Raw genomic sequence first — 16627 nt, forward strand, 5'->3', positions numbered from 1 at the left:
TGGCCTTTTAGTAAGATGAAGTAAAGTTTTAGTCAGAGATCAAGGATACAGCAATTTGCCTTAACAGGAACATAACACTGTTGAGAACCACCCGCTCAAATAAAAGATTTATAGGGTTGCTGAAATTGCAGATAGTCTACTCCATGTAAGTCATTGTCGATGTTGTATCTGTGCATATAATTACAATTGCACAAGGGAGTTAATTAGCGCTATATGTACACATGTATAGAAATGCCAGTGTGGGGTTTTTCCATATAAACTGTCATAAATCCTGTTATAAGGTTGGTATTTCAAGCTAGGAACTAGATTGTACTTCAATGATACCTTCTTTGGGGATAAAAATTCAGTCAAGTATAAAGTCATACATATGTATGTGTACGTAAATCTGTAGTAATCCCTAGTGTCCATACTGGTTATAATATGTAAGTCATTAATGAGTTGGTCAGGAGCACAGCTTTTTTCTTAATTTAGTAAGTATTGATAAAACAAGGTCATAAATACGTTTTGTTGCTAGCATTGTAATTATATTTAAAATCTTTCAAGTACTTATATCAGCTGTTTTTTCCCTCTCTGTATTCATACAGATATTCTTTTTTGCTCTCTTCTAAAAGCAGTGAACTAACAATCAGTTACAATTTGTGTAATTTAGCAGTAGGTAAATGGTTAACTCACTTTTTCCAAGTATTGTAGAAACATTGTAAAATTTCCCTAGTACGGACTACTCTTTAGTTAACTAGATTAGATTTTTCAATATCTTCAAAAACTAATGCTCACTAATGCAAAAAAAATTAGTGGGTGGTGTTGAAAGAAAGACCTGTTAATAAAACATGGGGCTTTTTTTTGAGAAGTACATTTCACTCTGGTATGTCTTTTTCAGTCTAATATATGCAAGTTCACGATATCCAAACAGTTTATAGTTGTACTAATGGAATATATCTGACCAAAAGGAATCTCAGAACCATGATCCAAGGTGATCAGCCCTGATGTAGCTGGTTTTTGTGCATTTGTTCAGAAGGAAATAAGTAACCGGGCTAGTTCTGTAGTGGTATTGAAAATTTGTACTACAGGTGATGAAAATATGATGGCCAGCCCAGTGTAAACAGCTTTGTCCCATTTGGGAGAGACAGTGAATAAACCCTGATGTGGAAAACACTTTGCTTTTACTTTGAGAGCAGAAAAGAAAGGCCTCTCCTAATTAAGAAATAGAATGGGAAACACTTGAACTGGCTAAATTATTTTTTCCCACTTTTAGTTGCTAAAACTAGAAACACTAGAAGCCAGAGGGACAGGAGAAGAAAACCTTTGAGCCTTCTAGTATGAATAAGTTTTATTTTTATAACAGTGTCATAGGTAGTGCTGCTGTCAAAGTTCTTTTACTCGGTTGGCCACACAATATTTTCTAGGCTGTCCACAGAATTTTCAGGGATGATCAGATTGGTTCATTCATATTTCATAGTGCACTGACAGAAGCAGAAATCTGACCTTTATGCAGCATTTTACTGAAGCTCTTCAAACAGATATTTTGCTGTAGATGTATGCTGTTGTCTCCTACATTCTGCTTCAAGAAAATATGAATATTTCTACGTGGTATATTTTCATTTTTGTAGGGTCTTTAAACTAGATTTCGGTGTATTCTAAGGGGGATTAAGTTTCTTTTAGCTCTCAGGAAAGCCTGTTATAGTCTTGTGTACTCAGTTACTCAACGGGGAGCTTCTGCCTTTGCCTGGCTTCAGCAAAACATGTGGGAGAACTCCCTGTTTTTATGTGTAGGGGCAAAATTTCATTACTTTTCATCAGCTAAGTTCTCTTATTTGAACGGTAACAATCTTTGATACTCCCATTTGCTAGGATATTTTAGCTGAATTAATTCCCAGAACAAGTAAAAGGCTTTTTTTTTTTTTAGTAGTAAATAGTATTTAATGCAGCAACACGAGTTACTTGTAAAATATGTAGCATCCTAATTCTTACAGCAGGTAAGAGACAGGAAAGCCTAAGTGAAAACTTTTAAGTCTGCTCCATTTATGTGGCGTTGTAGATAGTTTTGCCGTGACATGTTCTCTGGCCTGTGTGTGGGTTGAGTGCGGCAACGTTTTATTCAGAACACAAGCACGTCACAGAACGTACCAGCTGCAAAATCGGGCAGAGCGCTCACTATTCTTCATTTTCAGCCCTAGGATCGTTACAATAATCATTATGAAACTTCAGGTACTGTTTTAGTGATCCACTTTTGACTATGTGTAGGCTGTCAGTACCTTCATGTGCTTGATGGTTTGGAAATAAATCTTTGCCATTAATAATCCTAGTGTGTGTTCAACGTGTTCCAGCAGCAGGCTGATTCTCCTTTGGATATAAGGAACATTTTGGATAACAGGAATGCTTAAGAGAAAAGAAGAAAAAGTAGTGGTGTAGAGCAACATGATCCTGCTCTGGGGGAAATGTCTTTCTGATCTTAGGTTAGATAACTAGTCTAATCTTAACAGGTGCAAGCAGGTGACAAACAAGGCTCCTCAGATGTTTTAATATTCCTGTAGTATCATCAATCCCCTCCAAAGTTATTAGTTTTTACGAGGGTAACTTGATCATTAATGGCTTGTGGGTTTTTTTGCCTGCTTCAAGTGGCAAATCATCTGTTATCTATAGTAGAAAGGGCATGGTAAAAGACACTAAATGATTCTGTGTGTGGACATAACGGGATACGTGAAGGAAGGAGGCGGCAAATGGTGTATTTGTCCCCTGAACATTTTACAGCTTTCTGAGAAGCGCGTGGTGCTAGAACATCCCCGCGTTGCAGCCGTGTGGTTGCGCGGATCCAGCAGACTTCCTGCCGTCTACGCCTGCAACGTGCAGCGCAGTTTGTTCTCTAAGTCATGTGTGATTAGATATCCTACAGGGTGCCTAAAGTTGTGAGATTAAAACACAAATATTATACTTCCAAAAAACAACCTGTTTCCTATTTGATTATTCAGAAAGCATGCAATCAAAGATTTTTCAAGTGCAGTTTTCTGTGTTTGTAGAAAAATACACATTAAACCTCAGAGGAATAACCAGTGTAGCATATCAAGTTAGGTAAAGCTATGTTAGTATGGTATTAAAGAAAGTTTTGACAACAGGTTCATCATTGCTCTTAAAATCTTCTGCAGTTCATTCTTCTGAAATTCTGTATTCTATATTGTAATATTTGTCCTTTACACTTCAACGAACTCCCTTTCAAATATTAACAATTTTGCACCCATTGATATTCTAACAAATTTTTAGCTCACTTCTTATCTTAAACAGCTTTGATCACAATTATCCAGCAGCTGAAACTTTAAGTGCAGATGTAAGTTGCTTTAAATATGATTTTTTTATAGTGAAATAACATTTAGTTAGAAACTGAAACAAATTTTCCATTTCCTTTTCCTTAGATGTACAGAATGATTACTGTGGTTTACGCCTGTGACTTCTTTCGCTGCAGACACTGCTAGGTTGAGTGCATGAAGGAAGTATAGTCTTTAGTCGTGCTTAACGCTATTTGTTTTTCTTCTACAGAGAGCAGGGGAAACAGTCAGTGGAGATACTGAAAGGTAATTATTTCTGTGATTCTGTATTTAAATATATACATAATCTATCTATGAATTACATTCGCTTGTTTACTTTTAGAAATTTAGTTGCAATATTTGAGGGATACATTTTCAATGTTCAGCGATACTAGCTTTAATAACATCTAGTAAATGCCATATCTTTCATTTGCTAGCATCAAATATAAATAAAGATTACAAAGGTTGAAAAATATTTCAGATATAACTTTATTAAAAATTACAGGGTGGGGGGAATCATACTACTACAAAGTAGATGATGTTTCCTCCCATTTTTTTTCTTTACCTTTTAAAATGTAGTATTTCAGAATCACTCTGAGGATGAAAAGTATAATGCATGCCCAGTTTGTCCCTTACAGTTGAATTGAATCAACTAATTCTAATGAATAAAATAGTGATTTTTGTCTTTCTTTCCTTTGCAGTTTATCTGATGAAGTATGTTCCTATTCTAGTTGCACCCAATAAGTCATATTAAAAGAATAAGTTTGAAATAACAGATACTTGGGCACCATAGAACATCATAATTTAGCCTAATTTGAATCTGTTAATATGGCTAATTATTGGGTTTTACATCTTTTCATCCTGTATGTGGCCTAAACCTATTTAAGAAACTAAAGCATGCATTGAATATAAAATAATTAATTACAGTTCAAGTGCTACCACCAATCTAAAGGATTTACAATTGATGATGATTTTTTTCAGTGGTATAAACTCCATTACAGCTAGAAGTCTTAGGTGCAACCACATTAGCTGTTGATCACCAAACACAAGTCACTTTGTACCTAATTTTTCAGGATTCTCAGCATTTTGAGCTCTTACACCGCAGTTCATTTCAAAGGCAGTTGTAACAGTCAGAATTTAGGGATGTTTCCACAAACACAGGGTGCTGTGCGTGTTTAAAATGGCATTTAGCAGAACCGAGTAGCGCTGCTATCACAGGTCAAAGTGAGGTAAAGATGGAGTTAAAAATATTTTTTTCTAGGGCAAAATTCTATTTCATTTCATAAAAGACAGCCTTGTCTCTCCATTGCCACCATTGTAGTAGTTCATTACTTCCTCGTCCATTAACTCAACTAAAAATTGATTCTTATTTTTGCAATAAAGTATAGTCCCGCTTGGTGTTTAGTCCCAATTCAGAGCCATAGCAGCATCCAACTTCTATGGGGCAGGGGCTACCCGGGGGGGAAAAAGTGTCTCATTGTCAGTCTCTTTTTAAGTAACAACTGGATTTCGCCTTTTGGTCTTACCTCTTATATTGGAGTATTTAGCACTTTTTTCTGTAAATCTTATGTCTTCGCTGTTTTCACTTAGTCTCTCAGCTCTGTCATGCCAGGTCCTGTTGCCCCGTTCTACCCTCACTCTTGTTTCTCCTTAATTTTTATCACTCTCTCCCTCAGGTCTTACCTGACTTTCTGCTGCAGAAAGAAATTACAGACCAAAAAAAGTCATACTTCTCACCCTTTTTTGTCTTCCTTCTCCACACCCATAGTTCCTTGCAGTCACAAGGAAGAATTGCAGAGGAATGTTACTCTTTCCAGAGCAAAGCATGAAAAATTATTCTGAATGGGTTGCACTTGCTCAGTTTGGCAGGGACGTTACCATCCAGATGGAACATCTTTGGTGGACAGGACACAAGTCTCTACAGGACATCTGCCAAGAGATGTTTTCCAGGGACATACGGCTTGATGAAATTTTGGCAAACTTTCATAGCAAAAGGCTATTCTTTTATATCCTTTTATAGAATGACTCTCCCTTTCGTAATCCTTCTCCCACATATTTTAAATTTCAGGTCCAAAACATGACCATATTATATCTTTTCAATATGTTGAAAAATGTTTATAAAAGAGGCAGAATTATTACCTCTTGCTCCTAATAACCTTCTTTCAAGTGGCTTAAATTACCTAAAATAAAAATACCTCAGCTTACAATCAGCTGAGATGGGCACTGGTAGAAAGTCTTAGTCGCATATAGTTAGGTTGTGGGGAGCTGGAAACAAACTCTGTAGACAGATTCACATATTTGGATGAAATAGCTTTGTCTGCATTAACTGTACAGTTGACTGTGCAATTTCTGTGACATAATTTCATCCTTTTTTTAAAAAGCAAAAAAAAAAAAGCCTAAAAGCAGAAGAAAGATGCTTCTTGCAGGTAGTAGAATGTGCCACCAGCTGCAGGGAATATTTGCCAAAAACACTAGCAGCTGTGTGAGAAACTTGAGACTACAGAATGTTACTATGAATATCTAACTTTCTAAACTCTTCAAATGAGTCGAATGTAAAGCAAGTCTAGCAGCTTTTTTTTTTTTTCAGCCTTGAACAGAACAAAAGCCAGGTATTTCTGCATCACAACACTGGTTTCTTCCGAACTCCTTCGGCACATCCACATCATGTGTTTGGCCCAGCACTATGCACAGGGCTGGACTTTCACCATCCGTGCACACTCGTTATAAGATACTGTCCATTCACATGGTAAATGCTGCCTCTGCCTGACCAACGCAGAAAATCTGAGCTCTACTGTTAAGCACTCTTGTGGCTGGAAAAGTAGGGCAGCCACAGGCAGGTTGCGACTCTTCACTTCCAAGCAGGTGCCATGATTTCAGAAATTACACTCTGCAACTGGGAGGAGAAACACTAAATGTGTATGAGTGTGTTCTGAGGTTTTAGGAAAGTAAACTAAACACTTCCGGAAGAAACAGCTGATCTATTTTCCTTTTTATCAGGCTCTTCTTGGTGACAACCAATGATAGGACAAAGGGCAATGGGTACAAACTGGAACACAGGAGGTTCCACTTAAATATGAGAAGAAACTTCTTCCCGGTGAGGGTGCCAGAGCCTGGCCCAGGCTGCCCAGGGAGGTTGTGGAGTCTCCTTCTCTGCAGACATTCCAACCCGCCTGGACACCTTCCTGTGTAACCTCATCTGGGTGTTCCTGCTCCGGCGGGGGGATTGGGCTGGAGGAGCTTTCGAGGTCCCTTCCGATCCCTGACGTTCTGTGGTTCTGTGAAGCAGTTTACCCTCCTTGTTATTGTTTCACAAATGAGAAGGTGGTAATGGGCATCGAACATGTAGTGGTTGCTGCAGCTTTTCTGCAAACAAACATCTGACTCTATGTTTAGCAGTGTTCACTGTGCTCTTTCATCTTCATTTTACTTTAGGAGAAATTTTTTTCTAGTAATAAGAAAGCTTGACACCTGCAGGTTCCAGACACATGTGCGTAATGTAACCATGATGCCATTCCGGAAACCGTGGGGTTGAAAATCTTCCTCCACGTAGCCAACCACGCAGGCCTGCAAGGGAAACGGAGGGCAGAAAAGAATTGTACCATTCATGCATTGCGCAACTGCTTGTTGAATAAACAGGTTTTGTGACTATTTGCACTTAGTTTCCACATGAAAATACTGCTCAGGTTCTTTTTCGTAACACATTTTGTCTTTGTAACTGTTAATGCTTAAAATCTGTTTCAATCCTGTCCACAGTGGCATGCTTTGGAATTATTTTTTTTTTTTTAGTTGTGGTTAATGATGGGAGGTAAGAAGAGAGAAATATTTTGAAAATAACTTTTAGTGTAGACATTGTTTTATCAGCTTTGCATGTACTGATACACCTGTGCAGCAGCGACTGCAGAACTGTCCAGATGCATCTGAGCTTACTGGCCGATGTTTGAAGTATCAACAGCCTGTAGCGCAGTGCTGAGCTGGTAGCTGAGCCAGATGGAACTGAGAAGGGACTCAATAATTAATTTGCACTGAGAATTTACTTGTTGTGATAAGAATATGTTACATAAACTACGGAGGTTTTAATAACCTAAATATAAATCATGAATCCAGGCAAGGTGGTTAAAAATGCATTCCTGTGACCAGGTAGATAAATCCAAATTCCTACGTATGTGTTCTTGTGAACCAGCCATAAGAAATTTCATATAAGGTACAATTCTTTTCCACATGACTATATTTTCTAAAATGTTGGTCTAGGCCATTATAACCATATTGTTGCACATGCCTTTCCCCTCCCTTAATTTTTTTCCCTTTCACTTCTGTAACAACTATTTTCCTTAGAAGAAAGGTGAGGAATAACTCAACCAAATGTGATACAGATTATTTGAACCAGAAAGACAGCGTACTAAGATTTCTCTGTGTCTGAACTAATTTGTTGTGTCACTTTCACACAGAGAGTTTTCTTATCTAAAGAGAAGAAAAGGTCAGCATTTCTTCTTCTGTGATCTGCAGACCTGAATATTTGATGAATAATTAGATTTGGGGAGGAGTATTTGATAGACACAAAATTTTAAAAACAACCAAATAAAAGAAATTAAGCTCGTATGTTAGAGGACCTGTTCCTGACGTTTCAGAAGATTCCAGCTTTTAAGCAACTTTCAAAAGCCTGACTGCAGACTGCCAATGGTCTGTGTGTCCTAAGACTTTAGTCCCTAGAGGGGAGGAATTGTTTTGGTTGCTTTTGAATCTTAGCTGATCAGGGTCGAGTATTTGAATCGAATTCAAGTGATTGAATCACAACCAGATATTCTCAGACTGATGTGTTCTTAAGAATGGTTTATGTTTCTTGATAATATTAGCACTGTTCATGGAAAATAATAGTTAAATTTCCAAAGGGTCTCTTGTTTTAAGTGCTGTGTTTTAAATAACTTTGGTATGTGATTATATCTGTAAGTATAGACTTGGAAATGCGTAGAGTGCGTGTGTATATGCACTACTTATTCAGATTATTTTTTTCCGTAGTTGTCTGACACCGTTCCTCCTCTCTGTCCTAGATATGCAAGTTCTGCCATTGACCGTCAAGGAAGCACATCCATGAGGAAGGTAATGATCTATAAATGTACTTAAAAAGAAAAAAAATCCCCAACAGTTCAATTCATTGTCATATTCTTAAAAGGGACCTCTGGAGGGAAGGTGGCCCCGAAGGTAAAGAAAATTTTAAAAACTCTTATAATATTTAAATAGTATAAATACTATGATAAGGAGATAGAGGACTAAGATTTTTTCCAAAGATTTTTCAAATATTTTTATGGTACCAATTTTGAAGGCCTTAAATTGAAACTATCTAGACATTATTACTTAGTATTTTGCAAATATTTCATACAAAAGACAAACAACAGAACCTTCATTTATAGAATGCCTATTTCTTCATTGCGACTTAGTGCTTTTTTCACTAGGTAGGTGCTAAGTAACTTTTGCAAGTTGTCAGATGTCGTTCTGCCTCCTGAATACATACAAAGTGAAGCTAAAGACCAGTGACAACAGTGGAAGATGTAGGACTGAATTTCCTGCGGTTTGTGAAAACCTGCAGTTGTGTTTATTGATCTGCCAGCCCCTCACTTGCCTCAGACCTCGGGCTGCTCCCGATATCCTGGTCCTGCAAATAATCTGATACAAAGAATTGGAGGAAATTAGCGCTATGTGCTCTGCGACTTGTGTACTTTGCTACTGAATGCACCGATGGCTGTTTGGAACTTGTTAATGGTTTTCATTAAAAACTCCTGAGGCTCAAACAGCAGAGACACACGCAGCCAGGTTGGCACTAACAAGCTCGGTTCCGTCATCCTGACAGGTCACTCAATCTCCAGTCTCCGGGGCATTTTTTTAAATGCAGGATAGATTTTCCTTCGGTGATCTTGTGACAGCACTCCTACTACTACCCTGTGATTATGTTGAGGTCTCATTAATTTAGCTTCATGTAGCACAGATTCAGTTCTATCACACTTGGCTGTTGTTGGTTTTTTTTCTCCACCATGGTGTTCTGCTTGTTGGGCTGGGAGGGCATGTCTTTGGTTTAACATTTGACTTCGTGTTGTGGTTTTGCGATGAGAACTTAAACGCTGACAACCACAGTATGTTCTCTCTGTTTCCCGTAGCAACTCTGAGTCATTTTGAAGTTAAAAGTTCTGACTGTTTTCTTAGTGTTTACCACAAAGTTAATTATATAATAGCTCCTTTATCTCTCAGAATATGAAGCTTGAATTTTCTAAGTTAGCAGTACTAATTAAGTACTGATTCCTAAGGTATTGCAAGCAGTTCACTTTCTCTAGTTTTCTTGCTTTGAAACCATTGTATGTGTGCAGAAACAAAACATAGTAAAACTAATTAACTTTTGTTTTTAGAAGAGCTAATATTTTCAGCTCTATTTGATTTGTTGTGCTTGTCTTTTCATTATTTTGGAAACTTTTATATTGAATGATGCATACCAGTTTCTGGTGAGTATCCTAATGCATATATCCTCCAGTTTTTCCATTTTTCTTGCAGATCTTAAAATTTAATCACATGTGAAAACTGTAGTTTAATTATAGGGTTTTATTTTGTCACTATATTTTTTTTGCCTAAATTGTGGACAAATGGGGTGATCTCTGTTTCAGAAACTGATACTTGCTCTGTCCTAATGCATTTTTATACAGAAAGTGGAACACTGAATTCACAGTCACCACAGAACTCCAGCTGGTACAGTATAACTGACCAGTACTGCTGCTGTGGCTTACAGTACATCAACTAAAAACTAACCAAACAAACAAAAAAAACAAACCAAAACCAAAAAACAATGTTGCTGTGCATCTCTAACACTTTCTCACAGACTTACTTTTGGTTTTCATTTTCTGACTGTTTTTTACTACGTTTCCTATAGCACAGGAGCAAGCATTAATCTTTGTCTTCTTTAGTGCTTCAAACAAAGAGATAGATTTGCAGCTGTCAAGTAAATGGAGAATATGTACAGTCTTACAGTGATACGATGCATATACACTCACAGAGCTTGTCACCTGTTAGAATCACAATATTTTGGGGAAGGATTAATACTGTGACTGAGTGGGGGAACAGGCTGAGATAAACCCAGCACAGAAAGCTGCTGTTCTCCGGGCCAGCTCTCTCAGGAGCCAGGAACTGCTGATTTCTGCAAGTCCCTAGAAAATGTCCATGCTGCTCAATGCTGTAAACTGGTGGAATTGCAGAGGGTTGCACGCAGGTCTGTGCATGTGCAAAACACCTCTGCCCTCCTCCACTTGCATTTAAGATAAAACTTTGCCTCTCCAATAGCTGGAGTCCTGTTTTCAGCTGTTGTTTTTCCATAGCGCTTAAGCTGTAATCCTTTGTTAGCCTAAATATTAATTTCAATTATTTTTATTTTAATTATAGCCCTCAGCTCTTTCATATTTTAACATTGTGACATTTAAACGCTTATTTAACACTCCATACCACAGTCGTTAATAAGGACTTTGTGGCGTGTGTTCGCTTTTTGGGCGAGGAGCTGCGGGTGATCTCTGGAGAAGGGACTTGCCTGTGCTCACACCGCCGGTTACGGTAGCACAGAGATGTCCCTGCCACGTTCCGAGGTGCCTTCTTCTGAGCCCTCTACTGAGCTGACTTTACCTGGCACAAAGGGAAAATCCAGAAAATTTAAAAGATGGCCCTTCCTATGCTAACCTTTGTCTGGATCTCCTGGTTTTTCTACTGGTAACAGCAGCTGCAACTTGGTCACGTTGACCTGTCATTTTCCTCCTAACATTTCCACGTTTGAGGTAAATCCTTACTATCTTTTGAGTATTATCCCTGTTTTCAAAAGGTTTAAATAATGAGTTGCTTTTAGGTTGTTCTTAAGAACCTGTAACAATTTTATAATGCAGCCATGAAAGAATTTTTTTTTTTTTCCCCCACCAACCTAACAAATTTGTTTCCTGTGGTTGGAAATAATTAAAGAACATGACTTCAACATGTCATTGAGGATGACTTTACACATTAACTATATAATGTTTGTGGTGGATATTTCTTTTTGAATGAATATTTTTGTAACTATCTCATGTATATTTACAACAAATTTCAAGTACCATTGACTTTATTAGGTCATTCATATGAGTTTATGTCCTTAGTTTTCAAACTATTGCATAACCATTCATGCAAAGAATCCTTAATGATTTGATTGCAATTGTAATTAATAACTGAAAAAATGGGATTTTAATTTGCAGATTTAGCACTGTGGTGTTTTCATTATGAAGTTTATAACAGTAGTAAAAGAAAAACGAGAAAAATGGGATCCTATGATAACTAACCCTAAGATAACCATGGAGATGGTAGTTAATGCTGGCTGTTTCATGTTGCTACTATTACCTGCATTGGTTTTTCATGATTATTTTTTTTTCCTTACAGTCATTCCATTACGCTTCCCTCAGGGTAAAAAGCAGAAAATGGTCAAAAGGTAACTTCTTTGAGCTAACATTTGAAACTAGAAAATGAGACTTCTCTGATAATAAGTGATCTGGATCAAACGCCAAAGTTCAGCCTAATTCAAATGTTTATAAATTTGACAGTAAACATCAAAGTAAAATACCAAAAAAAAACCCCAAATAAATGCATTACAAGGTATAATATTGTTAGACTTGGCAAAATTTCCTCTGACTTAAGCAGAAGAAAGGTAGCATCTGTGTATTCTGCCATTTGCTTCTGCTCTCTTTCATTATCCATGGCCTATTTGAAACTGTTAAAACAATGAACATATGAAAAATATTTACAGCATAATAAATTCATATGAAAGTAAATGGCCAGAGAGCTCTTTTTATTCTGTTTGTTGATTTAGTCTCCTATCTATGAAAATTTTTCTTTTCTTATACAATAAGGTTTTAATACTTTTAAACCTGACCAGGACACAGCACAGTATCTTATTCTAAAAGGAATGAAGTATTAAGAATTTGGTCGTGGAATGTGGCAGAACCAAGGATGGTGTTCTGCAGTTTTCTAAATTTCTTCACTGTTTCACAACTTTAGGACAAATATAATTCTTGTAACAATATAAACATTATTTTGTCACAGAAAAATGTGTAATATTTTAAGGAAATTTCCTACAGAGTCTTTTTCAGGAAAAATGATACCATAATAAAGAGGGGGAAAAAAGTGTTCTTATTGATATTTACAAGGCACACTAAAATTTTAAGTCTTTCAATTAGGATTTATTGAAATAACAATGACAAAATCCTGGTGCTGTGCCTTTAAACAGGATGCAATTAGGTTAAAATATTGTTCAGTTAAATTCAGAATAGAAGAAATCTAAACATGTATTTTTATGGAGGTGGATGATTTTTCTTTTTTATTTGATATAAATATTGACCATACAAATTGAGTTTAAAATTTCCCAGAATTTGACAGGCCTTCTTTTGCTAAAAGCAGTAACAGAAGATACGCAGAAGAAGTTGTGTTTACATCTGTGTACAGATTACATGATACTCTGAATTTCAGATTGAAGGCTCAAGGAATACAGTTTTACTTTGGAATGATGATACCCATCTTAATCAGATAAAAATGAACCCTCTTGATATTAAATAAAACATTTCATAAAACAGGCCTTTTTGTTTCGTACTCGTGCTGGAACTAAAATAGCAGAGCATTGTTGAATTTGGAAATTGTTCATTCAAACTCCTCTCCCTGAAACTGGAGAGCATTTGGCTTGAAGGATTTTTAATTAAAAATCAGTGGTGTATTTATATTCAGTGAGATGCCTCACACTATTGTTGTGTTCTCAGGGAGCTCTCTGACGAGCGGGAGCAGAAGACGGATTTCCTGCAAAGACTTGGGGCACGGAGACTGCGAAGGCTGGCTCTGGAAGAAAAAAGATGCCAAAGGTTATTTCACACAGAAATGGAAGAAATACTGGTTTATTCTGAAGGATTCATCCTTGTACTGGTACACAAACCAGAATGTAAGTATAGCCTATATTTGGAGAAAGCCCAAGTTAAACCTTAAGCTTTATAATTCTTTTGAATAAAGACTTTTTACTACATGGTAGGATATGTTAGTGGCCTGCCACTTTAATTGCCAGGCCTGGATCACTGAAGCTGGAAATATTTCAGTTGAAATTATTTTTTAAAGTCTCCGAATTCCATGCCCCAATAGATGTTCATGGCACTCTTAAAGAAATTAATATGTCGGTAGTTAACACTTTTCCACAGGTGTTATTCATTTGGACTAACACAGCGTTCACACGCAGTGTGGGAAGATCTGTACACCATAACCATTCCCGTTAGTTCAGCATTATGGGAAGCGGACGTGAAAAATCTGAATTCGTAGATGTCTTTATCTGAACGTTATTTTTATGCAGATGTTCCTCTTGCTTTTTGCTGAATTAAGTCTGGAGTTTGCAGTTTCTCGTGTGTACAGCACTGCTCTTGGCAAAATGTTATTGAAAGTCACTGGGCCTACGCTTGTGCAATCTGCATATCTGTAGGAAAAAATAAGGGAGGAGAGAAGCCAAAAATCTTTAGACTGCTGTTCTTCCATTGGTATACATTGAGCCTTAGTGCCCAATCTAAACTGCGTACAGCCCGCTTTGATTACTGATATATTAGTATGTATTTTCCATTTTCTTCAAAAGGACAATTTTACTAATATAATTATTCTCAGTTTTATTATTTCCCTGTCTGCCCCAAGCAGTATTGTTTCAGGTTTTGTGTTGTACATTTTGTTTGTGTGTCACAGTTACATGCAAGGTGGTTATCACTGTGTGTCCCACTGATTTTCAGTCTGTTGTTTACAGCCAAGCCATAATTCATAGTACACTTGCTAATGCTTTTCAAAAATCTGACCGGTGTTAATATGTCTCCTTGCTTTTCCTGGTAAATTACTTCAAAAGAAGCAAAAAGTGGCAAGCGATGCTTCCTAGTTATTACTTTTGCATTTAATCACTGGTGAGCTCGCTGTAGGAATCTCCTCAGTTATTAGTAGCAGAGCAGATGGTCTGCACAACCGTGACTTTAAGAGAAAGCATCCACAAAACAGTTTTAAAATGTAGAGTATATGATGAAGAAACTGAGAATTCTTCTCTGTAGTTGTTAATGTCTTTAAATGCTACTTTAGCTGCTGTATTTGGTGCTGAAAGGCTGTCTGTAATCCTCAGCAAAGGGGAATCAGAATGACTGCAACTCCTTTAAGAAACTGTCGGTTTAGTTACTTCATAAAAATTATTGGCATTGTATGGTGAAGTAAATACATTTTTATAAATAAAAACATTATGGGGAATATGTTCAGTATTTCAATTGATTGGTTGGTTGTTCTTAGTGTAAGACCCAAATGGCCACTGCTCACTTCTCTCTTCTTTAACTCCATGTTCTTCTTCACCATCATTTTTTCTTCTCTTTTGATAGGATGAAAAAGCAGAAGGATTCATTAGTTTACCTGAGTTCAGAATAGATAGAGCAATTGAATGCAGAAGAAAACAGTAAGTAATGTGTCAATTATGTTTATAAATTAAGGGATCACTCTTCGAAGTATACTATATGTAGTTCTGAAAATTTGTAAAGCCTGGGGTAGGAAGTTACACAGAGAACCTTGAAAGCTGTGAATAATACATAATAGATCCTTTTAAGCTTTAGAGTTTGTCTTTATTGTAAAAGATACAATTTAATGTAAATTCCATAAACTCTTACAAAGAATTGGATAATTCTTTGATCAGCTTTCCAGATCAGTTACAACTTCAGTTAGCAAGGTAAAGTAAAGCAAAAAATAATGAATATGTTAGCCAAGAGATGAAACTTTCTTATGTTCAGTATGGTCGAGTGTGCAAGAAAAAGTTTCCATAGGAAGTACCATAAAAAAAAAAAATCATAGAAAAGGATAGTGAATATAATCTCCATTCCCTCCTTTATGGGGGAAGCTTGCTTCCCCAATATTGTGTTATTCTCAACTGCTAAAATATTTAGGTTCCATGTGCAAAATGAACATTGCATTATTGCTACTACTGCGTTATGCTCCTAGTAAAAAGCATATGCTGAGCTTTACCCCCCTTAAGGCATATTTAATAACGGAGACTCATTGGAAATGGCTTGGAAGCAGCGCTGGGATTGGAATTCATAGCTGTCCAACAGAAGGTTTAACAGAACAATCCTAATGCTTTGAGACCAGCCGGTATCTCTTGAATTATTTGCATGTGTCTTCTGTATGCTGCATTGGGATTTTTGAAATTCACTGCTATGAGGAGCTACACAGAATGGCATTAAAGATACTCTCTAACTAAAGCTTTCCTAATTATAACTAAGTATGCTGATGTGTTTTTGTGTGCTTTTCCAATGACTAAATGCAGTTTTGGTCTCAGGAATACGAGTCTTACTACTATGAACAAGTGTACAATAAAAATACTGAAGATATGAATTACAAAAGAGACAACTCATCAGAAAATCAAACCTCTTCAATTGCTTGTTCTTTTCTGGAGGTATTATCACTGTCTGTCTGAGAATTAGAAGACGTTGCATTTATACTTCTATTACTCCTTTCAACTGAGTGTATCCCTGTAGAAATTAAACATGAACTAAGCACTATAAATTCCTCTAAGGAATAAGTAGATATTAATAATGATATTGAAAAAAAATAGAGGAAAAATAGTACTCTTTTGTTAAAATATAAAACACTTAGCAAATTTCAGTGAATTAACCAAAATCAAACAGAAGGTCACTGTGCACAGCAAGAAATAGCTTCCAGAGCTTTGCTTGAAGTATTTGAACACATTTCCTCAGAACATTCTTAGAGAACAAACTCTGTAGGGTATATGCAAAGGAAAAAAGTCCGATTAACTAAAACTTTGCACACTACTGAAAAATGAGTACCTTCAGGCTTTGGATCCTTTCAAACAGAGGTAAAAATATAATGAAGACATTAATAGTATTCCCTGTGTTCGCTGAGATGAATTTCCCTTTGATTTCTTTCTTCACACACTATCATTTATATACTTTCATCATCAGAAAAACTACACCTTACACTGGCCACTATTTTACCTGCTCCTCTGAAAACTGCAGAGAAAGTAAATCCCGTGTTATGCTCACATTTCAGTATATCCCTTTTGACCCAGCATATTCTGGAAAAGTTCTCTTCTCTCTGCTAAACTAAGGGAATCATCTCAGTTGGTATTTTCTTGCCTCCTTTTCAGAGAGGTAGTGAAAGACCAGTTATTGCTTCTTTCTGGTTTAGGATATCATCTTCATTTAATAGTGGGGTTTTAGTAGGTCCTGGAATGTAACCTGAAATTTATTACAAGCTTGAAATCTGAAAAAATAAATCTGGTTGGTTTTTTTAGTCAC

At 36.7% G+C, this 16627-nt stretch overlaps 1 protein-coding gene across 1 annotated transcript in view; it reads left to right on the plus strand.

Moving 5' to 3' along the window:
• Positions 1–16627, plus strand: part of LOC135993388 (connector enhancer of kinase suppressor of ras 2-like) — a 171855-nt gene that overhangs the window by 135441 nt on the left and 19787 nt on the right. Inside the window, exons 15-19 of the mRNA XM_065643217.1 lie at positions 3529–3563; positions 8342–8390; positions 11718–11766; positions 13085–13260; positions 14702–14775. Of these exons, the coding sequence (XP_065499289.1) occupies positions 3529–3563; positions 8342–8390; positions 11718–11766; positions 13085–13260; positions 14702–14775 (383 nt within the window). The remainder of the gene's footprint in view (positions 1–3528; positions 3564–8341; positions 8391–11717; positions 11767–13084; positions 13261–14701; positions 14776–16627) is intronic.

The sequence above is a fragment of the Caloenas nicobarica genome, chromosome 12, assembly GCF_036013445.1.
Source record: "Caloenas nicobarica isolate bCalNic1 chromosome 12, bCalNic1.hap1, whole genome shotgun sequence".
Taxonomy (NCBI): domain Eukaryota; kingdom Metazoa; phylum Chordata; class Aves; order Columbiformes; family Columbidae; genus Caloenas; species Caloenas nicobarica.